Below are 25,611 nucleotides of genomic sequence, written 5' to 3' on the forward strand. Positions count from 1 at the left end.
AGGCAGGAGGGTCAGAGGGCTCAGGTCCCCCCCGGCCCAGCAGCTCCAGCCCCCCGAGCGGGTTGAGGGCGGTCAGAGCCGCGGGATCGTGTCCCTGCTGGTGCCACCAGGCTGTGGCGTGAGCCGGGCACAGCCCAGGCCGGGGTTTTGGAGCTCAAAGTCCTCGCTGCGAATGCAGCAGAACAGGAACTTCAGCCCGGACATTTCCCAGCCGGGCGGGCTCCTGGCTGCTCCTCCCGTTCCCGAAGCACCGGACCCAACCCCAGCTCCGGCGAGCCCGGATCCCCCCGCGGGCCCTTCTCGCTCAGCATCCGAGCAGAAAACGCCGCTCCTGCCCCATCCCCAGCCCGGGGAGCGGAGGAGGGGCCGGGGGCGCGGAGGAGGGGCCGGGGGCGCGGAGGAGGGGCCGGGGGCCGGCGCACAAAGGCGGTGGGCTGCGCTGGGGCGGGCCCGGTGCGCGGGCGCGGGGTCCGGGCTCCTCCTCCGCCGCCGCCTCGCCGGGGATGCTGCGGCCGGGCCGCTCCGGGAGCCCCGCGGAGCCCCGCGCCGCGCCGAGGAGCCAGCGGCCACCCGAGGTGGGCACGGGGGACGCCGGGGGGGGACACCGGGCAGGGCACGGAGGGGACGCGCGGGGGAAGCGCTGGTGGCGCCGGGGGACGCTGATGGGACACCGAGGGACCGTGATGCGCGGTGGGGGCTCCCCGTAACGCGATGGTTTTGGGGTGACCCCCACGCCGGGCGCGATGCCCCGCACCGCCGCTCTCCCGGTGCAGCCCCGGGACGGGGCTCGGGCTCGGTCACAAAGAGCCGGGATGGCCCCGGCAGAGCGGCCGGACTCGCCCCCGCTGCCGGCTCCCGTCCCTCCGGCCGCTCGCAGCCTCCCCCGCAGCTCAGCCCCGGCTCTTTCCGCTTCCCTCTGAAGTCTGGCAAACTTCTTTTCACACGGCAGCGAGAAAATTCTGCCTGTTCAGCAGCACCTCGGTGCGGGCTGCCTCGGGTTACAGAGCTCCGGCGAGGAGGGAAGGAAGGCGAGGAGCGGACGGGTGGATGCCTTTGGTTTGTTGTCATCAGCTCGGAGCCACCCCGGCTGAGGGGCTGCCTGCTCCACCATTCCCCCTGCAGGAATTTTTCGCCGCTGGAGCTGCGCGGGGGCAGCGCCGGTTGCGTGGGAGGCGAGGAAGGAGCGCGGGGGCCCCTGCGGGAAAACGCCGAGCGCACCTGGATGGATGCGGCAGCTCCGGCCCTGCAGGGCCCTTCCCGGGGCTCTGCAGCCCGGGCAAGGCGGGGGAGGGAGGGGCAGAGCCGCCCCGAGGCCGCGCAGCTCCTCCTGGAAAGCCGGGGAGGAATCGCGCCTGGAAACGCGGCGCTGGAGCGCTGCCACGGCCGGGCTGTCACCGCTCTCACGGCGACACCGAGCGCTCGCTGGGGACACATCCAGGTGCTCCCTGGGGGGACCGAGAGCGGGGACACGTCCTGGCAGGCGGCATTCCCGTCCTGGCCGGCGGTATTCCCGTCCTGGCACACGGCATTCCCGTCCTGGCACACGGTATTCCCGTCCTGGCCGGCGGCATTCCTGTCCTGGCACACGGCATTCCCGTCCTGGCACACGGCATTCCCGTCCTGGCACACGGCATTCCCGTCCTGGCACACGGCATTCCCGTCCTGGAGGCGGCATTCCCGTCCTGGCACACGGCATTCCCGTCCTGGCCGGCGGTATTCCCGTCCTGGCACACGGCATTCCCGGCCCTGCTGAGCCCCCCGAGCCGTGTTCGCTCAGTGACATCTCCCGAGGGACCTGGGGTCCCCCCTTGGTGTGGCAGGAGGGTCCCACCCCCATGAGAGGGTCTGGGGTCCTGTGGGACCCCCCCCCCCCCCCAGTGCTGATCCCACCCTCCATCCGCAGGGATGTGTCCCCATCCCTCGGTGTCACTGCAGGGCTGGCACAGCTGCATCCCTGCTGGGGTTGCTTTCCTGCTGTCCCCTCCTGCCGTGGCACCAGCAGGGCCCCAGGGGTTTCTGTCTGTGTCCTGTGACCTTCTCCTCCCTCGGGCAGCCAGGAGGGAACAGTGTGGGTCCCATTTTTGGGAACAGGACCCCGTTTTTGGGAGCAGCCCCGTGGGTTTCCACAGGAGCCCCCGTGGCTGCCCAAACCCTCCCCAGAGCAAAGGAAAAAAAAAACTCCTCCACCATCAAGCATCACGCAGCAAAACTGATTTACCTGCCCTGGGAAGCTCTGCCAGGGATTCCTGGCCAGTGTCACCCTCCAGTCCTGGCCAGTGTCACACTCTGTCCCCTGTGTGTGTGTCCAGCTCACCTCTGTGTCCCCAGCCAGGCCCTTCCAGTGTCACTCTGTCCCCTGTGTGTGTCCCAGTGTCCCCAGACAGGCCCTTCCAGTGTCACTCTGTCCCCTGTGTGTGTCCCAGTGTCCCCAGACAGGCCCTCCCAGTGTCACTCTGTCCCCTGTGTGTGTCCCAGTGTCCCCAGCCAGGCTTTTCCCGTGTCACCCTCTGTCCCTTCCGTGTGTCCAGCTCACCTCCATGTCCCCAGCCAGGCTTTTCCAGTGTCACATTCTGTCCTTTCCCTGTGTCCAGCTCACCCCTGTGCACCCAGCCAGGCCCTTCCAATGTCACCCTCTGTCCCCTGTGTCCCCAGCCCGGTTTTCCAGTGCCACCCTCTGCCCCCTGTGCACCCAGCCAGGCCATTCCAGTGTCACTCTGTCCCTTCCATGTGTCCCTGTGTCCCCAGCCAGGCCATTCCAGTGTCACTCTGTCCCTTCCCTGTGTCCAGCTCGCCTTTGTGCACCCAGCCAGGCCCTTCCAATGTCGCACTTTGTCCCCCGTGTGTGTCCCTGTGTCCCCATCCAGGATTTTCCAGTGTCACTCCATCCCCTCTGTGTGTCCCTTTGTCACTCTCTGTCCCCTCTGTGTGTCCCTGTGTCCCCAGCCCGGCTTTTCCAGTTCCACACTCTGTCCCTTCCCTGTGTCCAGCTCACCTCTGTGTCCCCAGCCAGGCCCTTCTGGTGTCACTCTGTCCCCTCTGTGTCCCCATCCAAATTTTCCAGTGCCACCCTCTGTCCCCTGTGTCCCCATCCAGGCTTTTCCAGTGCCACCCTCTGTCCCCTGTGTCCCCATCCAGGCTTTTCCAGTGCCACCCTCTTGTCCCCTGTGTCCCCAGCCAAATTTTCCAGTGCCACCCTCTTGTCCCCTGTGTCCCCGTCCAGGCTTTTCCAGTGCCACCCTCTGTCCCTCCCCTGTGTCCAGCTCACCCCCGCTCCCCCATCCGGCTTTTCCCGGGGGCGCTGCCGAGCCGCTCCTCTCGGCCCATTAATTAATTACCAGCCCCGTTAATGAGCGGCACAAAGAGCCGCGAGTGCGAAACCCTCTCCCGTCAGCGCTGGGGGCGATTAATGGCAGCTGCAAAAGCGCATTCGGCGGCACAACCGCGGCTCGGGGGATGCTCCGGAGCCCCCGGCGGGGCCGGGAACGGGAACGGGGCCGCTCCGTCCCTCCCACCCCGTTACTCAGCGCTGCCGAGGGGGGGGAGGAGAAGGCAGGAGAGGCTCAGGCAGCGAAATGAGAGATCTGGAGGAGCCCAGAGCCCGGCGGGTGTGGGGGATGGCAGCGCTGCGCGGTGCCGTGCCCAGGTGTGCAGGGCAGGGGGGATGCTCTGCTGAGGAGGGGACGGGGATCCATCCCTGGGATCCGTCCATGGGGTCTGAACTGGGGATCCGTCCCAGGGATCCATCCCAGGGGTCAGTCCCAGCAAAATGAGAGATCTGGAGCAGCCCAGAGCCCCCCTGGGCACGGGGGATGCCAGGGCTCTGCAGTGCCGTGCCCGGGTGTGCAGGGCAGGGGGGATGCTCTGCTGTGGAGGGGACGGGGATCCATCCCAGGGGATCCATCCCTGGGATCCGTCCATGGGGTCTGAACTGGGGATCCGTCCCAGGGTTTTGTCCCAGGGATCTGTCCCAGGGGTCAGTCCCAGCAAAATGAGAGCTCTGGAGCAGCCCAGACCCCCCATGAGCATGGAGGATGGCAGGGCTGCGCGGTGCCGTGCCCGGGTGTGCTGGGCAGGGAGGATGCTCTGCTGTGGAGGGGACAGGGATCCATCCCAGGGATCTGTCCCAGGGATCTGTCCATGGGGTCTGAACCAGGGTTTTGTCCCAGGGATGTGTCCCAGGGGTCAGTCCCAGCAAAATGAGAGATCTGGAGCAGCCCAGAGCCCCCACAGAGCCTCCTGAGCACGGGGGATGCCAGGGCTCTGCAGTGCCGTGCCCGGGTGTGCTGGGCAGGGGGGATGCTCTGCTGTGGAGGGGACAGGGATCCATCCCAGGGGTCTGTCCATGGGGTCAGTCCCAGCAAAATCTGAGAGCTCTGGAGCAGCCCAGAGCCCCCACAGAGCCTCCGTGAGCACGGGGGATGCCCGGGCTCTGCAGTGCCGTGCCCAGGTGTGCAGGGCAAGGGGGATGCTCTGCTGTGGAGGGGACAGGGATTCATCCCAGGGGATCCATCCCTGGGATCCATCCATGGGTCTGAACCAGGGGTCTGTCCCAGGGTTTTGTCCCAGGGGTCTGTCCCAGGGGTCTGCCCCAGCAAAATGAGAGCTCTGGAGCAGCCCAGAGCCCCCACAGAGCCCCCCTGGGCACGGGGGATGCCAGGGCTCTGCAGTGCCGTGCCCGGGTGTGCAGGGCAGGAGGGGCAGCGAGGATGCTCTGAGACCGTGCTCACAGGGGTCTCAGGTTGAGGTAAGAGACGTGGATCTGACTCCGTGTTTCAGAAGGTTTGATTTATTATTTTATTTTATATATATTATATTAAAACTCTACTAAAAGAATAGAAGAAAGGATTTCATCAGAAGGCTGGCTAAGAATAGAAAAAGGAATGATAACAAAGGCTTGTGGCTTGGACTCTCTGTCTGAGCCAGCTGACTGTGATTGGCCATTAATTAGAAAGAACCACATGAGACCAATCCCAGATGCCCCTGTTGCATTCCACAGCAGCAGATAACCAGTGTTCACATTTTGTTCCTGAGGCCTCCCAGCTTCTCAGGAGGAAAAATCCTAAGGAAAGGATTTTTCATAAAAAGGTGTCTGCGACATTGCTCTGCTGCGGAGGGGACAGGGATCTGTCCATGGGGTCTGTCCCAGGGCTCTGTCCCTGTCCCAGGGTCTGTCCCAGCTCCTCCTGCCCCCCTGGCTCTCTCCTCAGCCCCAAATCCCTTTTCCCTCCCTCGGCAAGGCCCAGGCTGCAGCGGGCAGGTCCTGTCATGCTCAGGTGAGGCTCAGGTGAGGCATCCCCGGCACGCAGAGAGGGGCAGCACCGAGCAGCAGGGCCGGGAATCCGATCCTTGGGAGCATCCCAGAAACCACTGAGCGCCCGAGCCCAGCTCCAGGGGCCCTTCCCGGGACAGAAACCCAATTCCCCAATTCCAGCTCTTGTCCTGCCTTTCCTTCACTGTAGCAAAAATCCCCAAACCAGCCCAATTCCAGCCCAATTCCAGCTCTTGTCTCCCCTTCTTTTCTGTAGCAAAAAAGCCCCAAACCAGCCCAATTCCAGCCCCTTGTCCTTGGCTGTAGGAAAAATCCCCAAACCAACCCAATTCCTGCCCAATTCAGGCTCCTCATCCCCCATTCCTTGGCTGGAATAAAAATCCCCAAACCAGCCCAATTCCAGCTCTTTTTCCCTCTTCCTTGGCTGTAGGAAAAATCCCCAAACCAACCCAATTCCAGCCCAATTCAAGCTCCTTATCTTCCATTCCTTGGCTGGAATAAAAATCCCCACACCAGCCCAATTCCAGCCCAATTCCAGCCCCTTGTCCCCCATTCCTTGGCTGTAGGAAAAATCCCAAAACCAACCCAATTCCAGCCCAATTCAGGCTCCTTATCCCCCATTCCTTGGCTGTAGGAAAAAGCCTCGAGTCACCCAGGGCTGGGAATTTGATCCTTTTGAGCATCCCAGAAATCCCTGAGCACCTGAGCCGAGCTCCAGGGGCCCTTCCCAGGACAGAAGCCCAATTCCCCAATTCCAGCCCAATTCCAGCCCAATTCCAGCCCAATTCCAGCCCCTCATCCCCCATTCCTTGGCTGGAATAAAAATCCCCAAACCAGCCCAATTCCAGCTCTTTTTCCCTCTTCCTTGGCTGTAGGAAAAATCCCCAAACCAGCCCAATTCCAGCCCAATTCCAGCCCAATTCCAGCCCTTGTCCCCCATTCCTTGGCTGTAGGAAAAAGCCTCGAGTCACCCAGGGCTGAGAATTTGATCCTTTTGAGCATTCCAGAAATCCCTGAGAGCCCTTCCTGGCACACAGAGTCGCCCAGGACCAGGAATGGGATCCTTTTGAGCTTCCCAGAGATCCCTGAGGTCCCTTTTTGGGATTCGGAGTCACCCGGGGCCGCCGGCAGAGCTCGGTGCTGCGTGGCCAAGTGTGAATCCATAGTAGCGCCGCAGCTATTCCTGGAGCTGCTGCTGCAGAAAAAAACCAAAAAACTGCTCCTAAAGCTGCTAAACCTGCTGCTAAAACTGCTCCTAAAGCTGCTCCTGCAGCAGCCCAGCCTGGCCGTGGCTCCGTGGCAGCTCCATCCCTCAAGAATCAGGGAACGCTCAACCCCGACAGGAAATTTGGAGAGGATTTTTCCTGTCCCCCCCTCCCTGAGCATTTCCTGCCATGTTTATAAATCCCCTCTCTCTTGGGAGGCCCCAAACCCACCCCTTGCCTGATTTATTCGCTATTCCTCAGCCCCCAAACCCACCCCTGCCTGATTTATTCGCTGCTCCTCGCTGGCCAGCTGCCCTTTGGGGGGGATTTTTCCAGCAGCAGCAGCCCCAGGCAGGGTTTTCCATTCGGGATTAGTTAAAAATAGCAGGGAATGCACAAAGATGCGGCACGTGGGGCTTTCCCTGCTGCCTGCCCTGGTTTTGTGCTGCTCCCCTGGCTGGGAGAAGCCTCTGAGAGCACCAAGGGATTCCTGGTTTTTTTGTGGGAAGCCCTAAATGGGGTCATTCGCTGGGTTTGGGGAGGCAAATCCTGCATGAGCAGCAGCAAATGTGAAATCCCTGCAGAATTCCCAGCCAGCTCTTCCTCCTCTTTCCTGCTCTTTCTTTCCCCCTCTTTCTTTCCCCCTCTTTCTTTCCCCCTCTTTCTCCCTCTTCCTCACAGCCAGGGCTGAAATATTCCCATTTATCCCCTCAGCAAAAAGGCACCTCCGGCCTGAAGGGAATTTTTATCATTTTTTTTTTCATTCCGTGAAAGGAATTTTTATCATTTTTCTCATTTTTGGGAGGATCCTGCCAGGCCTGGGAGAGGGAGAGGATGGAGCTGGGAGATGCTGGGGAAGGAAAAACCTCCCAAAAATCCCTGCTGCCATCCCAGGGTGTCCTCTCTGAGTTCTCCCAATTCCAGCTCTTGTTCCCCATTCCTTGGCTGTAGGAAAAATCCCCAAACCAACCCAATTCCAGCCCAATTCCAGCTTTTGTCCCCCATTATTTGGCTGTAGGAAAAATCCCCAAACCAACCCAATTCCAGCCCAATTCCGGCTCTTTCCCCCATTCTTGGCCGTAGGAAAAATCCCCAATTCCAGCCCCTTGTCCCTCATTCCCTGGCTGTAGGAAAAAGCATCAAACCCACCCAATTCCGGCCCTTTGTCCCCCATTCCTTGACTGGAATAAAAAGCCCCAAACCAGCCCCATTCCAGCCCTTTCCCCTCTTCTTTGGCTGTAGGAAAAATGCCCAAACCAGCCCAATTCCAGCCCAATTCCAGCCCCTTTTCCCCCATTCTTTGCTGTAGGAAAAATCCCCAAACCAACCCAGTTCCAGCCCAATTCCAGCTCTTGTCCCGCCATTCTTGGCTGGAATAAAAATCCCCAAACCAGCCCCATTCCAGCTCTTATCCCTCCTTCCTTGGCTGTAGGAGAAATCCCCAATTCCAGCCCCTTTTCCCCCATTCTTAGCTGTAGGAAAAATCCCCAAACCAACCCAGTTCCATCCCCATTCCAGCTCTTATCCCTCCTTCTTGGGTCTAGGAAAAAAACCCCAAACCAGCCCAATTCCAGCCCCTTTTCCCCCATTCCTTGGCTGTAGTAAAAATCCCCAAACCAGCCCAATTCCCCCTGGCTTCAGCACTGTGCATTTGGCCCCTTGCCCAAGCCAAAATCCGAGATTCCTGCTCAGCATCCAGGAACATTTTGGATCTTTAACTTCCTCCTTTTTCTTTTTCTCCCTCCCGATTTTCAGCACGATTCAGCGACATCTCCCTGAGCCACTTAGGGAAGAGCTCCTTTAAAGGTTAATTAAATATTCCCTGCAACTTTGATGCACATTTCCCCGTTGGGAGAGCTGCTCCGTTTGGCAGCCAGGCATTAAAGGGGTGGAATTCACCACGGGCCAAGTCTGGAAAAGGAAAATAGAAAGCGAGAAGTGAATTTGCCTCTTTTTTTGGGTGTTTTTTGGGGGGGTTTTATTGGGGTTTTTTTGGGGGTTTTTTTTGGGTTTTTTTTCCCCCTTCTGCTGCTGCACTGGAGCTTTGGGATGGGATGTGACACCCTGGGAAGCAGGAGAGGAGCTGGGGATGAGGAGACAGCAGCAGCAGATGCTCCTCGCGGCGAGGATTGAGCTTGGCTCCTCACCAACGAGCAGGAGCTGAGCTCTGAGCGCCAGGCAGGCACAAAAAATCCCCAAATTTAGACAAAACTGGGTGGAACCGGTGCCACAGACAGGGAAGGGCAGCGCAGGAGGAACCACAGCAAAGCCCAGCCCGGGCCTGGCGCTGGGTTGGGTTTGAGGAGGATCTTTAGGCCCTGCCTGGGAGAGGTTTTTCCCTCTGGTTCTCATTTTCCTCAGGCTGGGGCAGAGATTTGGGGTTTGCTGCTGCTGCTGCCAGGGCCGGAGACTCCCCCTCTCCTGTTTCTCAGCCCTTGGTGGAGGAAAAATCCCCAAACCAGCCCAATTCCAGCCCTTGTCCCAAATTCCTTGGCTGTAGGAAAAAGCCCCAATTCCAGCCCAGTCCCAGCCCCTTGTCCCCCCTTCCTTAGGCGTAGGAAAAATGCCCAAACCAGCCCAATTTCAGCTCTTGTTTCCTCATTCCTGGCTGTAGGAAAAAAATCCCCAAACCAGCCCAATTCCAGCCCAGTTCCAGCTCTCGTTCCCCCTTCCTTGGCTGGAATAAAAATCCCCAAACCAGCCCAATTCCAGCTCTTGTCCCCGATTCCTTGGCTGTAGAAAAATCCCCAAACCAGCCCAATTCCAGTCCAATTCCAGCCCCTTGTTCCCCCTTCCTTGCCTGTAGAAAAATCCCCAAACCAGCCCAATTCCAGAACTTGTCCCCCATTATTTGGCTGTAGGAAAAAGCCCCAAACCAGCCCGATTCCAGCCCAATTCCACCTCTTGTCCTCCCTTCCTTGGGTGTAGGAAAAGTGCCCCAAACCAACCCAATTCCAGCCCTTGTCCCCCATTATTTGGCTGGAGGAAAAAGCCCCAAACCAGCCCAATTCCATCCCAATTCCTTCTCTTCTCCTCCATTCCTTGGCTGTCCCCAGGGCACAGGGAAGAGGGGACAGCAGAGAGTGGCCCCGTGCCCCTCACCTGAGCCCCAGCAAACCCAAATTTGCTTTTTGGTCCCCACAGAGACCAGGAGGTGCCCGAGGTGGCCCTGAAGGAGCAGAGCGGGCACCCAGGCAGGGCTGGGCTGGCTGCTGTGCCCACCAGGAGCGGGGTGGCAATGCCAACACGGCAATGCCAGCGAAGCAATGCCAGCCCTGCCGCTCCTGGCTGCTTTTCAGAGAGGGGGGGGAGAGAGAGAGAGACAATAAAAGGCGCGGGGATTGCAAACACAGCCCGGTCTCCATGGCAGCCCCAGCACCGCTGCTAAATTTTGCCTCTACATGGAGAGGATGCTGCTGCTCCCCTCCTGTGCCCGGGGGAGTCGTGCAGCACAAAGAGCCTGGGCCCAGGTGTTCCCCGCGGGTTTTTTGGGGTTTGGGGAAGGAGCCCTCGGTGCCAGCACCTCGAGGGGAATGGGTTTGGTGCCCCCTCGTCGTATTTATCCATAATTCAGGGCTGAAGCCACGTGAGCTGGGAGGATGGAGAAGTATTTCGGGCTCATGGCGAGTTACAGCAAGTCCCTGCTATTTTTAGCAGGGCAGGCAAAGCCCTCCCAGCAGGCAGAGAATGGGGGAGGCTGCGGGACCCCCAGCCCGGGCAGGAATTCAGGGATCCATCCCCGAACCCTCCTGGAGCAGAGCAGCCTCTGGAAGCGGGAATTTGGGCTCCCTTGTGTCAGGAATTTAAGGTCCTGGAGGCGGGAATTTCAGCTCCTTGGAGCTGGGAATTTCAGCTCCCTGGAGCCGGGAATTTCAGCTCCATGGAGCCGGGAATTTCAGCCCCTGGAGCCAGGAATTTCAGGCCCCTGAACGTGGGAATTTCAGCTCCCTGGAGCCGGGAATTTCAGGCCCCTGAACGTGGGAATTTCAGCTCCCTGGAGCCAGGAATTTCAGCCCCTGGAGCCAGGAATTTCAGCTCCTTGGAGCCAGGAATTTCAAGCCCCTGGAGCCGGGAATTTCAGCTCCATGGAGTGGGAATTTCAGCTCCTTGGACCGGGAATTTCAGCCTCATGGAGAGGGGAATTTCAGCTCCCCGGAGTTGGGATCAGCTCCCTGAAGCTGGGAATTTCAGCTCCCTTGTGCCAGGAATTTCAGCTCCTTGCAGTTGGGAATTTCAACTCCTGGAGTTGGGAATTTCAGCTACTTGGAGCCGGGAATTTCAGCCCCTGGAGTTGGGAATTTCAGCTCCATGGAGCCGGGAATTTCAGCTCCTGGAGGCGGGAATTTCAGCTGCCTGTAGCCGGGAATTTCAGCTCTCTGGAGCCGGGAATTTCAGGCCCCTGGACCAGGAATTTCAGCTCCCTGGACACGGGAATTTCAGCTCCTGGAGCTGGGAATTTCAGTTCCCTGTACCAGGAATTTCAGCTCCCCCCGCGGCAGATTGTGCGGGAAGGGAAGTGTGAGCAGGGGCCTGGCGGCTCCAGGCTCAGCTGTCACCACCCCGGCACCACCTGCCAGCCGCAGACGGCTCCCAAAATATCCCAAATTATCCCAAAATATCCCCAAATTATCTCGGCCAGTGCAGGGATGGCACCTCCAGCGAGGTGTCCCCCACAGCATCCCAAATTGTCCCCAAATTGTCCCCAAATTTGGCGCCTGGCACAGGACGGGAGTGACACCCCAGGTGCCACTGTCACCCTTCAGGTGTCCCCAAACCAAAGCGGGGAGCGGGCGTTGCTGCCTTGCCAATTAGCAGGGCTCTAATTGCCGTCTCAGGCGCTCATTAGCGCGCAAAGCCAGATGCTGGGAGGAATTAGAGGAGCTGAAAGGATCTTTCTCTCCGCCCCAGGAATATTTAACGGTGTCGCACACGCGTTGCCTTTGTAGCCGAGCATGACTGATGTGGCTCGTGTGGGTGCCCGGTGAATCACCGAGCTCCCAAAGACCGGCGGGGACAGAACCGGGGGGCTCCGGGTGGCACCGCGGGGCTCCGGCACGTGGTGGAGCCAGGAATGACGGCTGAGAGGGGATTGGAGTGGATTTAACCCAAAAAATGAGGGAGGAAAAATTCGGGTTCTGCTCTCACCAGGCAGGGCTGGGGGTTGTTCACACAAATGTTGGTGTTGGGAGGATGGAAAGGGCAAAAGCAGCAGGGTTTGGGGAGCAAAAGGCGGAATTTGGAGGGCAAAAGGAGCGAGGTTTAGGGAGCAAAAAGGTCAGGGTTTGGAGAGAAGAAATAGCAGGGTTTGGAGGGGAAAAGGAGCAGGGTTTAGGGAGCAAAAAGGGCATGACTGATGTGGCTCGTGTGGGTGCTCGGTGAATCACCGAGCTTCCAAAGCCCGGCGGGGACAGAACCGGGGGGCTCCGGGTGGCACCGGGGGGCTCCGGCACGTGGTGGAGCCAGGAATGACAGCTGAGAGGGGATTGGAGTGGATTTAACCCAAAAAATGAGGGAGGAAAAATTCGGGTTTTGCTCTCACCAGGCAGGGCTGGGGGTTGTTCACACAAATGTTGGTGTTGGGAGGACGGAAAGGGCAAAAGCAGCAGAGTTTGGGGAGCAAAAGGCAGAATTTGGAGGGCAAAAGGAGCGAGGTTTAGGGAGCAAAAAGGTCAGGGTATGGAGAGAAGAAATAGCAGGGTTTGGAGGGGAAAACCAGCAGCGTTTGGAGACCCAAAAGCAGAATTTGGAGGGCAAAAGGAACAGGGTTTAGGGAGCAATAAGGGCAGGGTTTGGAGGGCAAAAATAGCAGGGTTTGGAGGGCAGAAAGAGCAGGGTTTAGGGAGCAAAAAGGACATGACTGATGTGGCTCGTGTGGGTGCTCGGTGAATCACCGAGCTTCCAAAACCCGGTGGGGACAGAACCGGGGGGCTCCGGGTGGCACCGGGGGGCTCCGGCATGTGGTGGAGCCAGGAATGACGGCTGAGAGGGGATTGGAGTGGATTTAACCCAAAAATGAGGGAGGAAAAATTCGGGTTCTGCTCTCACCAGGCAGGGCTGGGGGTTGTTCACACAAATGTTGGTGTTGGGAGGATGGAAAGGGCAAAAGCAGCAGGGTTTGGGGAGCAAAAGGCGGAATTTGGAGGGCAAAAGGAGCGAGGTTTAGGGAGCAAAAAGGTCAGGGTATGGAGAGAAGAAATAGCAGGGTTTGGAGGGGAAAAGGAGCAGGGTTTAGGGAGCAAAAAGGGCATGACTGATGTGGCTCGTGTGGGTGCTCGGTGAATCACCGAGCTTCCAAAGCCCGGCGGGGACAGAACCGGGGGGCTCCGGGTGGCACAGGGGGGCTCCGGCACGTGGTGGAGCCAGGAATGACAGCTGAGAGGGGATTGGAGTGGATTTAACCCAAAAAATGAGGGAGGAAAAATTTGGGTTCTGCTCTCACCAGGCAGGGCTGGGGGTTGTTCACACAAATGTTGGTGTTGGGAGGATGGAAAGGGCAAAACCAGCAGAGTTTGGGGAGCAAAAGGCGGAATTTGGAGGGCAAAAGGAGCGAGGTTTAGGGAGCAAAAAGGTCAGGGTTTGGAGAGAAGAAATAGCAGGGTTTGGTGGGGAAAACCAGCAGCATTTGGAGACCCAAAAGCAGAATTTGGAGGGCAAAAGGAGCAGGGTTTAGGGAGCAAAAAGGGCAGGGTTTGGAGGGCAAAAATAGCAGGGTTTGGAGAGCAAAAAGAGCAGGGTTTAGGGAGCAAAAAGGACATGACTGATGTGGCTCGTGTGGGTGCCCGGTGAATCACCGAGCTTCCAAAGCCCGGCGGGGACAGAACCGGGGGGCTCCGGGTGGCACCGGGGGGCTCCGGCATGTGGTGGAGCCAGGAATGACAGCTGAGAGGGGATTGGAGTGGATTTAACCCAAAAAATGAGGGAGGAAAAATTTGGGTTCTGCTCTCACCAGGCAGGGCTGGGGGCTGCTCACATAAATGTTGCAAAAGCAGCAGGGTTTGGGGAGCAAAAAGCAGAATTTGGAGGGCAAAAGGAGCGAGGTTTAGGGAGCAAAAAGGTCAGGGTTTGGAGAGAAGAAATAGCAGGGTTTGGAGGGGAAAAGGAGCAGCATTTGGAGACCCAAAAGCAGAATTTGGAGGGCAAAAGGAGCAGGGTTTGGGGAGTCTGGCCGCAGCTGAGTGCAGGGAGAGCTGAAGGCCAAGCCGAGGTGGGTGGAGCAGGGATCCCCAAGCTGCTGGGATGTTCCCAGGCTGGCCTGAATCCAGGAGGGAGCATCCATCCATCCATCCATCCATCCATCCATCCATCCATCCATCCATCCATCCATCCATCCATCCATCCATCCATCCATCCATCCATCCATCCATCTTATCCCTGCGGGTCCCTCCCAGCTCCAGGGCTGGTCTGGCAGCAGCAGATTCCAAAAGTGACTTTTGGGGACTGGCAGGAGGGAGGGGATGAAGATGTTCACTCCCTCATCATCTCCATCTGGTGCCATCCCAATTAATTCTGGGATCACAGGATGTCCTGAGCTGGGAGGGACCCGCAGGGATCAGAGTCTCGGGTCTGTGCAGACCCACAAAAATCCCATCCCTGGAGCTCTGGCAGCCTTTTGGGGCAGAACCTTTTCCAGCCCCATTCCCTCAGCCTGGCTTTCCCAGGGGCTGTGACCCTGCAGGATCTCAGGGGGGTTCCATCCCAGGGGATTCTGGCACTGCCTGTGGCCTCTCAGGGTTTGTGTCACCCCCACATCCCTGGGGGCTACGGGACGGGGAGGAGAGGGACAAATGCCCCCTCTAGGCCGGGGATTTGCTGGGCACAAGGCTTTAGTCCAACAATGTTTGGGCCCTTTCGGCCTCGTACGTCGCTTAGGATTTTGCGCTCTGTAGCGTTTAGGAGGGACGTTGAGATGCTTGAGCGTGTCCAAAGGAGAGCACCGAGCACCGAACCTCCAGATTATATCCTACCTGGATATGATCTGGAGGTTCTGGAACACCAGCCAAGCATTCCTGCCTGGATATAATCTGGAGGTTCTGGAACACCAGCCAAGCATTCCTGCCTGGATATAATCTGGAGGTTCTGGAACACCAGCCAAGCATTCCTGCCTGGATATAATCTGGAGGTTCTGGAACACCAGCCAAGCATTCCTACCTGGATATAATCTGGGGATTCTGGAATACCAGCACGGCTTCCCCACTGGAGAAGAACGACTGAGGGAGCTGGGGTTGTTCAGCCTGGAGAAAAGGAGACTCAGGGGTGACCTCATCACCCTCTTCAGCTTCCTGAAGGGTGGCTGTGGTGAGCTGCGGGTCGGGCTCTTTCTCCGGGCAACAACAGACAGAACAAGAGGACGCAATCTCAAGTTGCGCCAAGGGAGATACAGGCTAGAATTAAGGAGGAAGTTTTTCGCAGAAAGAGTGGTCAAATACTGGAATCATCCACCCAGGGAGGTGGCGGAGTCACCATCCCTCGATGTGTTTAAAAAAAGACTGGATGTGGCGCTTGGTGCCATGATCTAGTTGAGGTGTTAGAACATGGGTTGGACTCGGTGATCTTAAAGGTCTCTCCCAACCTAGAAATTCTGTGATTAAGATTGGGAGGGCATAGGAGAGGGCTGTGATGAGGTTGATTTAGAGAGGGTTGTTAGTCATGGGAGATGGTTTGGGTTAAGCTAGGGAGAGGATTTGAACCTTGGAGTTAAAGGACTGAAGCAGAGAGCCAAGAGGAGCCGTGGGAAGTCGTGGGGACGCTGCTGACACCGATTTTCTGCGCGTTGAGCAATCCCGGGCAGGGTGGGGTGGCACCCCCGGAGCTGGGCCTGGCTGTGAATCACCGGGAACCGCAGGAATCCCCCCTGCTCTGCCCCAAAGGCGGCTCGGAGCCGCCCACGGGGCTGGTCCCACCCGGGGCTGGTCCCACCCGGGGCTGGTCCCACCCGGGACTGGTCCAACCCGGGGCTGGTCCCACCCGGGGCTGGTCTCACCCGGGGCTGGTCCCACCCGGGGCTGGTCTCACCCGGGGCTGGTCCAACCCGGGGCTGGTCCCACCCGGGGCTGGTCCAACCCGGGGCTGGTCCCACCGGGGCTGGTCCAACCCTGCTCGCCCGGCGCGGCCGCTTTGGGCACATCCCGGGCGGGACCCGCGCCCCGGCCCCTCCCGGGGTGTCCGCGGCTCCCGCAGAGCCCTTCCCAAAGCTGCTGCTCAATTCAGCCGTGGTTTTTGGCTTTCTAAGTGACCTTGATCCCAGCCACCCTCCCGCAGGAACTGCTGTGATGTAGATTGCCTTTTTTTTTTCTTTTTTTCTCCCTTTTTCTTCCGTCCCCTCCCCCTTTTTTTCCCCTTTTTTCCCCCCCTTTTCCCTGTTTTTCCCCTTTTTTTCCTTCCCTCCTTTGTTTCTCCCTTTCCCCCCCGTTTTTCCCCTTTTTATCCTCCTTTTTTCTTCCCCAGTTTTTCCTTTTTCCCTCTTTCCCTCCTTTTTCCTCCTTTTCCACCCTTTTATTTTTTCCCTTTCCCCCCCGTTTTTCCCCATTTTCCTCCTTTTTCTCCCTATTTTCCTTCTGCCCCCTTTTATTTTCCTTTTTCCCCCCTTTTCCCTCTTTTCCCCCATTTTCCCCCTTCCCCCCCCTTTTTTCCCCCTTGTACCTCCTTTTTTCCCTTTTTTTACTTCTCCCTCATTTTTTCTTACTTCCCCCCCTTTTTTTTCCTTTCCCCCCTTTTCCCCTCATTTTCCTCCGTTTTTTTCTCCTTTTTTTTTTCCTTTTCCCCCCTTTTTTTTTTCCTTTCCCTCTTTTTTTTTTTCCTTTTCCCTCCCTTTTTTATTTTTTTTTTTTTTTTGCTATTGAGCAATCACACCCCCACCCGCAGTGCCCAGCTGCCAGGGGGGAACAGCGGCAGTGCCACCCTTGGCACGGTGCCCACCCAGCGCCTGGCACCGGCTCCCCTTAACGAATCCTCCCGGTGCCCATTGCCAGAACAGCGAGCGCGTGTGATGGACTCCGGGGCCACTCGAGTGCCTGGAACGTGTCACCGAGCCCGGGTTTATTCTTCTCCACGAGTGTCCCCTCCTCCCCTCCTCGCTAATGGCAAATCGGGGAGCGCTTTGTGCCGGCCCGCGGCCACAAACCAGCGCGGTGCATGTCGCTGAATGAGCGGGGACAATGGGTGGCAGTGAATGAAATCCGTGTCGTGGGGCCCCCAGGCACAAAGGAGCGACGAGAGGCCGGCGCCTGCCCGGGCTGGGGATGAATTCAGCCCCGGCAGAGCCGGGAGGGGCTCGGGCACGGGGCTCGGCAAGCGATGGATGATGCTGTTTGTTTGGGGGGCAAAAAGAGCTGGGTTTGGAGGGTAAAACCAGCAGGGTTTGGAGGGCAAAAAGAGCAGGGTTGGGAGAGTAAAAGCAACAGGGTCTGGAGGGGGAAACCAGCGGGGTTTGGAGGGTAAAACCAGCGGGGTTTGGAGGGTAAAACCAGCGGGGTTTGGAGGGTAAAACCAGCAGGGTTTGGGGGGTAAAACCAGCAGGGTTTGGAGGGCAAAAAGAGCAGGGTTTGGGGGGTAAAACCAGCAGGGTTTGGAGAGTAAAAAGAGTAAGGTTTGGAGAATAAAGAGAGGAGGGTTAGGGGAGCAAAAAGAGCAGGGTTTGGAGGGGAAAAAGGACAGGGTTTGGAGAGTAAAACCAGCAGGGTTTGGAGGGGGAAACCAGCGGGGTTTGGGGGGTAAAACCAGCAGGGATTGGGGAGCAAAAGGAGCAGGGTTTGGGGAGCAAAAAAGCAGAATTCGGAGGGCAAAATGAGCAGGGTTTGGAGAGTAAAAAGAGCTGGGTTTGGAGGGTAAAAGCAGCAGGGTTTGAGGAGCAAAAGGAGCGGGGTTTGCATGGCAAAAAGGACAGGGGTGGGAGGGCAGAAAGATCAAGGTTGGGAGGGCAAAAACATCAGGGTTTGGAGGGGAAATCCAGCAGGGTTAGGGGAGCAAAAGGAGCAGGGTTTGAACGGCAAAAAGAGCAGGGTTTGGAGACCCAAAAGCAGAATTTGGAGGGCGAAAGGAGCAGGGTTTAGGGAGCAAAAGGAGCAGAGGTTGGAGAGTAAAAAGAGCAGGGTTTGGAGAGAAAAAACAGCAGGGTTTGGAGACTAAAAAGAGCGGGGTTTGGAGGGCAAAAAGAATGGGGTTTGGGGAGGAAAAGCAGAGTTTGGAGGGCAAAATGGAGCAGGGTTAAGGGAGCAAAAAGGGCAGGGTTTGGAGAGTAAGCCCAGCAGGGTTTGGAGGATAAATAAGCAGGGTTAGGGGAGCAAAAGGAGCAGGGTTTAGATGGCAAAACTAGCGGGGTTTGGAGAGAAAAACCAGCAGGGTTTGGAGAGAAAAACCAGCAGGGCTTGGAGGGCTAAAAGAGCTGGGTTTGGAGAGAAAAAAAAGCAGGGTTTGGAAGGCTAAAAGAGCAGAGTTTGGAGAATAAAACCAGCAGGGTTTGGGGAGCAGGCCCAGCTCAGGGGGTTCAGCCGCCTTTGGGGCTTCTGGAGGCTCAGTCTGGGTTTGCTGCAGCTCCCAGGCCCAGCTCAGTGCAAATCTGCCCTCCGAGCTCTGCTCTGAGCCATTCCCTTCACTAAATCCCAACTCAGGTGCTCAGGTAGCACTTTCCACCATGGAAATTCCCAGTTTTTTACCCCAGGGCCACATTCCCTGTGTCCCCAAGGCCCAGATGGCCGGGTGGGACAGGGCTGAAATAAACACAGGGCTCATAACAGGGACACAGCACCTGGCAATGCTGGAGAGGAAGAGGAAGGCTCAGGCTGAGCCCCAGCTGCTCCGTGCCATCCCAGCATCTCCCAACAAACACCCAAATGTGTGGGAGCATCTGCACGGCGAGGATGAATAATAATCCAGGAGGGAAAAGGCGGGGGCGAGGCGAGAAGGAAGCGCTGGCATTCCAGAGATGGAGCGGGGCGGGGGGGGGAAGAACAGGATCGGCAGGGAGCGGAGCAGCAAAACCGCGGCTCCTGCCGGGGAAACCTGCTCGGGAAGGAGCAGGGAAAGGGGGGAAAGCTTCAAAGGCTGCGGGAGATAAGATTGGGGGAGATAAGGCTGGATTGCGGGGGGGAGAGCGGCGCTCCCACGTGCGGGGTAGGCATGACTGCGCTGATGAGATGCCATTCATTCTTTTCCCCCGTTCTCTCCGCACAAGCCCGAGTGGGTGAATCCACGTGTTTCCCCCCAACGCCGGGGTTCAGCCCGCGCTGTTTGTGGGGATCAGCCCCCCCAGGACCCCCCCCAGGCTCCCAGGAGTGAGCTGGAATTCCATGATTCTGGAATTCCCTGATCCAGGTGGAGCTGGAAGGGTCACGGAGCTGCTTGGGGAGGGGACACGGGGTTCGTGCCAAAAGATCCTGGAAAGGTTCGTTTGCTGCGGGCACAGAGCGGCAGGGACGCGCTGGAGCCTTCTGTGGCTCTCCGTGCTCGCTAATTGAGCTAATTGAGCTAATTGATCGGGGTAATGACCTAATCGGTGACATCACCGAGGACGTCGTGACCCCACCCGCAGGTCCTGTCACCGCTCTCCCTTTTACAGCTTGGACTCGATCTCCAAGATCTTTTTAATTTCAAGATTTTAATTTGAATTTCAATTTCAAAAATTAATTTTAATTTGAAAAATTCGATTTAATTTGAATTCTGTGGTTTTGTGACCTCTGGCCGTGTTGCAGCCCCAGCCCCCAGTGCTCTCCAGCTGTGCTCCCCTTTTCCAGCTGTGCTCCCCCTCTCCAGCTGTGCACCCGCAGCGGCCCACAGGACACCCCCACTTTAACTCTCAGCATTTATTTTTCTATTTACATTTATTTTAAAAATTATTTATTTATTTCTAATTATATTTTTATTATTTCTTTATTTATTATTTCTTTATTTATTATTTCTTTATTTATTTCTATTTACTTTTTATTTACATTTAATTTTATTGGTTATTTATTTATTTTGAAATATGTTTTATTTTTATTTTATTTATTTTTCTCTTATTTATTTTTATTTACATTTTAATTGTTTATTTATTTTAAATTGTTTTTATTATTTATTTTTCTCTTATTTATTTTTATTTATTTAATTTATATTTGCATCTATTTTATCATTTCTTTATTTATTTTAAAATATATTTTTAGTATTTATTTTTTATTTCCTTTTATTCACATTTATTTATTTATTTATTATAGTTTCATTATTTATTTATCTATTATTGATTTCTTTTTCTTTCTTTTTATTTACATCTTTAAATTTATTATTTACATTTATTTTTTTCCCTTTCACACTTCACATGACCCCTGCTCTGACCCATCCATACCCGCTCAAACCCAGCCACGATTTTTCCTCGCGGTTTTTGTGTGTCAATATCCTCAATGTCCTCAGTGCTGGGGTTTAGTGGCTCAGCAAACCCCTCTGGATCCCTGGGAAGGCGCTGAACAGGGAAATGGGACAGCTCTGACCCCTCCTTGTGCTCCCATGCCCTCCCATCCCTGCTGCCTCCTCTTTTTGCCGTCGTTCCCTTGAATCCCGACTGCCCCACGGCTTCCAAAGTGCTCATTTTTAACAGGGAAGGAGAAGAAGAACGTGCCCAACCCTGTGGGGTGTGTGTAGGAGGGCTGGGGTGGATGGAAACAACGACAACAGACAGAACAAGAGGACACAGTCTCAAGCTGCGTCAAGGGAGATGCAAGTTAGAATTAAGAAGGAAGTATTTTACAGAAAGAGTGGTCAGATACTGGAATCATCTACCCAGGGAGGTGGTGGAGTCACCATCCCTCGAAGAGTTCAACAAAAGCCTGGATGTGGCACTTGCTGCCATGATCTAGTTGAATAGTTAGAACATGGGTTGGACTTGATGATCTTATAGGTCTCTTCCAGCCTTGAATTTCTGTGATTCTGTGATTCTGTGAAATGCCTCCTGCCAGAGGAGGAAAGAGGCTGGAGGGTCCCAGCGCTGCCTCCTCGCTTCTCCCAGCTCCCACAAACACCCAAAAATCCACAGGGGACCTGCCTGTGGGGGCAGCGAGAAAATCTGAGACTTTGGGGGCTCAAATGTGCAGGGAGGGGCTGTGGGTCTATGTAAAACCCCTCTGGAGGGAAAATCAGTACACAGGGATGGGCTGTGGGTGCATGTGAACCCCCCTGTGTGGAAAATAAATGTACGAGGAGAGGCTGTGGGTGCGTGTAAACCCCTCTGGGGGGATAATAAATATATAGGGATGGGCTGTAGGTGAGAGTGAACTCCCCCAAGTGGAAAATAAATAGATAGGGATGGGATGTAGGTGAGTGTAAACCCTCTAGGGGGAAAATGAATGTATAGGAATGGGCTGTGCGTGCGTGTAAACCTCCCCAGGAGGAAAATGAATGTATAGGATGGGCTATGGATGAGTGTAAACCCTCCCAGGAGAAAAAATAAATGTACAAGGAGGGGCTGTGGGTGCATGTAACATCTCTGGGTGGAAAATAAATGTATAGGGACTATAGGAACGGGCTGTGGGTGTGTGTAAACCCCTCCAGGAGGAAAAGAAATGTGTAGGAACGGACTATAGGTGCATGTAAACTGCTCTGGGGGGAAAATAAATGTACAGGGATGGGCTGTGGGTGAGTGTAAACCCCCCCGGGGGGAAAATAAATGTACAGGGATGGGCTGTGTGTGCGTGTAAACCTCCCCAGGAGGAAAAGAAATGTCACAGCCCGGGACGCTGCAGCCGCCGGTGGCACCTGTGTCATTGTCACAGCGCCTTCCTGTGCAGACACCGGCGCAGGCTGTGTGGGGACAATTGTGGCAACAATTATAGGGAGAATTGTAGGGACAATTGTGGGGACAAAAGTGAGGACAACTGTGGGGACAATTGTCGCGTCCCCCGCAGCGATCCCTCCCCTGCTAGTCCGGTATCAGCAGCGCCCCGGCAGCCGCTCGGGCCTTTCTCGCGTCTCTTAATCTCCCAGAAATGGAATTGGGGATTAGGCCGGCAGTCTGTCTGTCCTCCCTCTGCCCTTCAGCCATCCCGGGCCTCGGGCATGGGGAGAGGAAAAGAAATAAAGGGAGGGATGAGAATGGGTGGGGCTGGGAGCAGCCAGGAATGGGAAAAGGGGAGTGGGGGAAGAGAGGAAGGGGAAAACAGAAATGGGAAAAGAGAGGAGTGGGAAACGGGAATGGGAAAAGGGGAGTGGGAAAAGAGGAATAGGAATAGGGGCTGGGAAAAGAGGGGAGTGGGAAAAGAGAGGAGTGGGAAAATAGGAATAGAGGGGGGATAAGAGAGGAGTGGGAAAAGAGGAATAGGAAAAGAGGGGTGGGAAAGGAGAGGAGGGGGAAAGAGGAGTGGGAAAAGAGGAATGGGAAAAGAAGGTGGGAAACAGGAATGGGAAAAGAGAAGTGAGAAAAGAGGAGTGGGGTAAGAGAGGAGAGGGGAAAGAAGAATGGGAAAAAAGAAGAGTGGGAAAAGAGAAATGGGAAAACAGGAAGGGGAAAGGGAGGAGTGGGAAAAGAGGAATAGGAAAAGAGGGGTGGGAAAAGAGAGAAGTAGGAAAAGAGAGGAGTTGAAAAGAGAGGAGTGGGAAAAGAGGAATAGGGAAAGAGGAATGGGAAAACAGAGGCCTGACTCCGGGATTGAGGATAGGGCAGTGAGGGGGCCCTGGCACAGCATTCCTGCACCCCCTCCACCACCCAAGCCTCTCCCACCTCCGGTTTAACCCCCAGATTCCCACTTGGAACTCGGCCTAGGGAGCTCTGTAGTGGGTCAGAGCACCCAGTGGGAGCTCTGAGCTGCTCAAACACCGCATGGAGCTGAAACCTTCTCTCCCTCCTCCTTCAGTGCAAACAGCACCCTGATAATTTTATTTATGAGCCTTTCCCCTTTCTCACCGCTAATTACCGAGCTGGATCTGCGTCCCCATTAGAGCTGAGTGTCATGGAGGCCACCAGGAGCTGGGGCTTTATTTTATTTACATTTTTCCCCTCACAACAAAGCGGAGGAGCCCCTCATGCCTCTGATGGCAGCGCTCAGTGCTCCGCTCGAGTGCCGCACAGCCATTAATGCTAATTAAGCCTAATGCTAATTAAGGCTCGCGGTGCCCCTTTTCAGGCAGGTTAAGAGGAGCACTGGAAAGTGGAGAGGGACGCGGGAGAGGCTGTGGAGCTGGGATCTGGCCAGGAACGGGCAGGAGATGCGGGAGTCTGTTGGGATAGCAGATAATTGTTGTTTACATTTTGTTCTTGAGGCCTCTCAGCTTCTCAGGAGGAAAAATCTTAAGGAAAAGTTTTTTCATAAAAGATGTCTGCAGCAATGGGTTAAAATCAAAGGCACAGGTGTTTTTGACTCCGTGCCAATGTCACTAAGCCTCCTGCCAGAGTCTTGAGTCCTCCAGGGCAGCCAGAGCAATGTCCTGGGTTCCAACACCTTGTAACCAAACTAACAGCACATGCTTAACAATCTATCAACTATTTTACACTTTCTAACCGATTTTTAACACTCAACCCCTGAACCGGGGAGCTCTGCCACCCCTGGCTGTCCTCTCCTGGCTCACACCGTGTCCCCGTGTCCCCAGGCTCGGCGCTCCCGGCCACACCGCGGGCTCTGCTATGATCTGGTGGCGCTGGGAGCAGCATGGGCAGCGTCAGCAGCCTCATCTCCGGCCACAGCTTCCACAGCAAGCACTGCCGCGCCTCCCAGTACAAGCTCCGCAAGTCCTCGCACCTGAAGAAGCTCAACCGCTACTCGGACGGGCTGCTCCGCTTCGGCTTCTCGCAGGACTCCGGCCACAAGTCCGGCTCCAAGAGCAGCAAGAATGAGGATTTCTTTTACATCAAGGTCAGCCAGAAGGCGCACGGCGCCCAGCGGCCGGACTACACCGTGCTGGGCGGCGGCGAGCTGGCCGTGCCCGCCGGGAGCGGCTCGCTGGACTTCGGGACGCCCACGCCGCAGAAGCTGATGCCCTTCCCCAGCCAGCTGGAAGTGGTGAGTGGGGAAAAGCAGCCCTGGGAGCAGGGGGATGTCCCACTGTTGTTGTCGTTATAGTGCAAGAGTTCTATTGTCATTACATTGCAAGGGCTCCATATCGCATAGTTTTCTTCCAAATCTTTTATGCTCATATTTAACAAGCATTAGTAGCTGCAATTGATATATTTTGCCAATAGTTTAGGATTCAAGTCCTTTTCCCCAAATCCACAGGGTCATATAGTCGAATCCTCTTTCCCCAAATCCACGGGATTGTATAGTTTAGTCCCGAATCCACAGGGTTCCCGAATCCATGGGATCATATCTTCAAGTCCTTTTTCCTGAATCACGTCGGGGTCACCATTTGTTGTCACTCTATTACAAGAGTTCTATTGTCAGTACATTGCAAGGGTTCCATGTCGCTAGAGTTTCGCATCTCCTTGATGTTTCTCGTAGGCATCTCCTCTAGGCACTGACTCTTCCTTGTCCTCACAGCAGCCAACTGACTCCAGTTCCCCTCAACCAACCAATCCACTCTTTTATAACACTCTTCTTATCGGCTGCAGCTGCCGCCTGTAACATCAGGCCTGCTCCTAATCCTTAATAATTGGTTCATCTGCAACTCTTTAGGGGGTAAGATTACATTCTATACCACCTTATTTACTTATAGTGTATCCCCCTACACACTGTCAGATGCCACCACGGGGTTGTGTTGGTTGTGGTCACTGAGGAAGCTCAGGGAGAGCAGGGGCAGCTCTGCCACCTCACCTTTTGGGAGTTTGGATCAGCAACGCAGCTTGAAGGATTTGGATCCTTTAATTTCCAAACCCAGCAGTTGCAGCCAGCAGCATCCCCTGAGTCTCTTTGAGCCTTGGGGGGACTGTGGGGTGGGAGGACACACGCGGGGCTCCCTTGGTGCTGACGGGCTCTGCTCTCCCTGCAGGGCGGGGAGAAGCCGCTGCCTCGTCCCACGGCCTTCAAGCCGGTGCTGCCGCGTTCCGGGGCCATCCTGCACTCGTCCCCCGAGAGCGGGGGTCCCCTGGCCCAGCAGCTGCACCCCCCGGAGAAGGCCAAGGAGCAGGAGCTGCGGCCGCTGCCCTGCTCGGGGGGCCTGTCCGACTCCGGCCGCAACTCCATGTCCAGCCTGCCCACGCACAGCACCAGCAGCAGCTACCAGCTGGAGCCCCTGGTCACCCCCATGGGCCCCATCAGCCGCTTCGGGGGCTCTGCCCACAACATCCTGCAGTGTGCCATCATCCAGGACAGCAACATGATGAGCCTCAAGGCCATGTCCTTCTCGGACGGCGGCAACAAGATCCTGAACCCCGGCAAGGCGCCCCAGCACCGCACCGCCGCCGAGAAGAGCGCCTGCATGCGCTCGCCCATCGCCACGGATGAATCCACCATCCAGGAGCTGGAGCAGAAGCTGCTGGAGAGGGAGGGTGAGCTGCAGGAGCTGCAGTCGAGCTTCGAGGAGAAGGAAATCAGCTCCTGCCAGGCCTACGAGGAGAAGCAGCGGCGCTGCAAGGAGGAGCTGGAGGGGCTGAAGCAGAAATGCAACAGCAAACTCAAGCAAACCTCGCAGAAAACACAGCGGACGCAGCAGGTGCTGCACCTGCAGGTGTTCCAGCTGCAGCAGGAGAAGCAGCAGCTGAGGGAGGAGCTGGAGAAACTCATGAAGGAGCAGAACCTGCTGGAGACCAAGCTGAGGTCCTACGAGAAGGAGAAGACCAGCTTTGCCCCGGCGCTGGAGGAGACGCAGTGGGAGGTGAGAGGCAAAGGGGGGATCAAGGAGAGCTCCAAACCCCCCAGCCCATTCCATCCCATCCCATCCCATCCCATCCCATCCCATCCCGTCCCAGGCTGTAGGAAATGGATGTGAATCCCAGCAGAACCCCCTGGCAGTGGGGTTGAGGCTCTCACTGCCCCCCTGGACCATTCCCCTCACCCAAGGGAACAAGCACAGCACAAATCCCCTCAGGCATTGAATTAACTCAGCATTCCCGGCCTCCAGCTCCGGTTTTCCTGCCCCACAGGAGCTGTAAAACTGCCTTGCCACAAGGAAATAGGAACTCCTTGGGCTTGACATGGAAGTTTGTTAGGGAGCAGTAAAACCTTCCACTCTCTGCTTAAGCTTAATTTACTCACTCCTTGGTATTGCTGAGCAAACACTGTGAATCTGCTGGAAATTCCAATGTTTAGGAAG

At 56.3% G+C, this 25,611-nt stretch overlaps 1 protein-coding gene across 1 annotated transcript in view; it reads left to right on the forward strand.

The window, feature by feature from the left end:
* The first annotated feature begins 514 nt into the window (after window positions 1–514).
* The window catches only part of LZTS1 (leucine zipper tumor suppressor 1), a 30,281-nt gene continuing 5,184 nt past the window's right edge, over window positions 515–25,611 (forward strand). Inside the window, exons 1-3 of the mRNA XM_063175185.1 lie at window positions 515–575; window positions 23,017–23,426; window positions 24,349–25,173. Of these exons, the coding sequence (XP_063031255.1) occupies window positions 23,076–23,426; window positions 24,349–25,173 (1,176 nt within the window). The 5' untranslated portion in view covers window positions 515–575; window positions 23,017–23,075. The remainder of the gene's footprint in view (window positions 576–23,016; window positions 23,427–24,348; window positions 25,174–25,611) is intronic.

Source organism: Melospiza melodia, chromosome 23 (assembly GCF_035770615.1).
Source record: "Melospiza melodia melodia isolate bMelMel2 chromosome 23, bMelMel2.pri, whole genome shotgun sequence".
NCBI lineage: Eukaryota > Metazoa > Chordata > Aves > Passeriformes > Passerellidae > Melospiza > Melospiza melodia.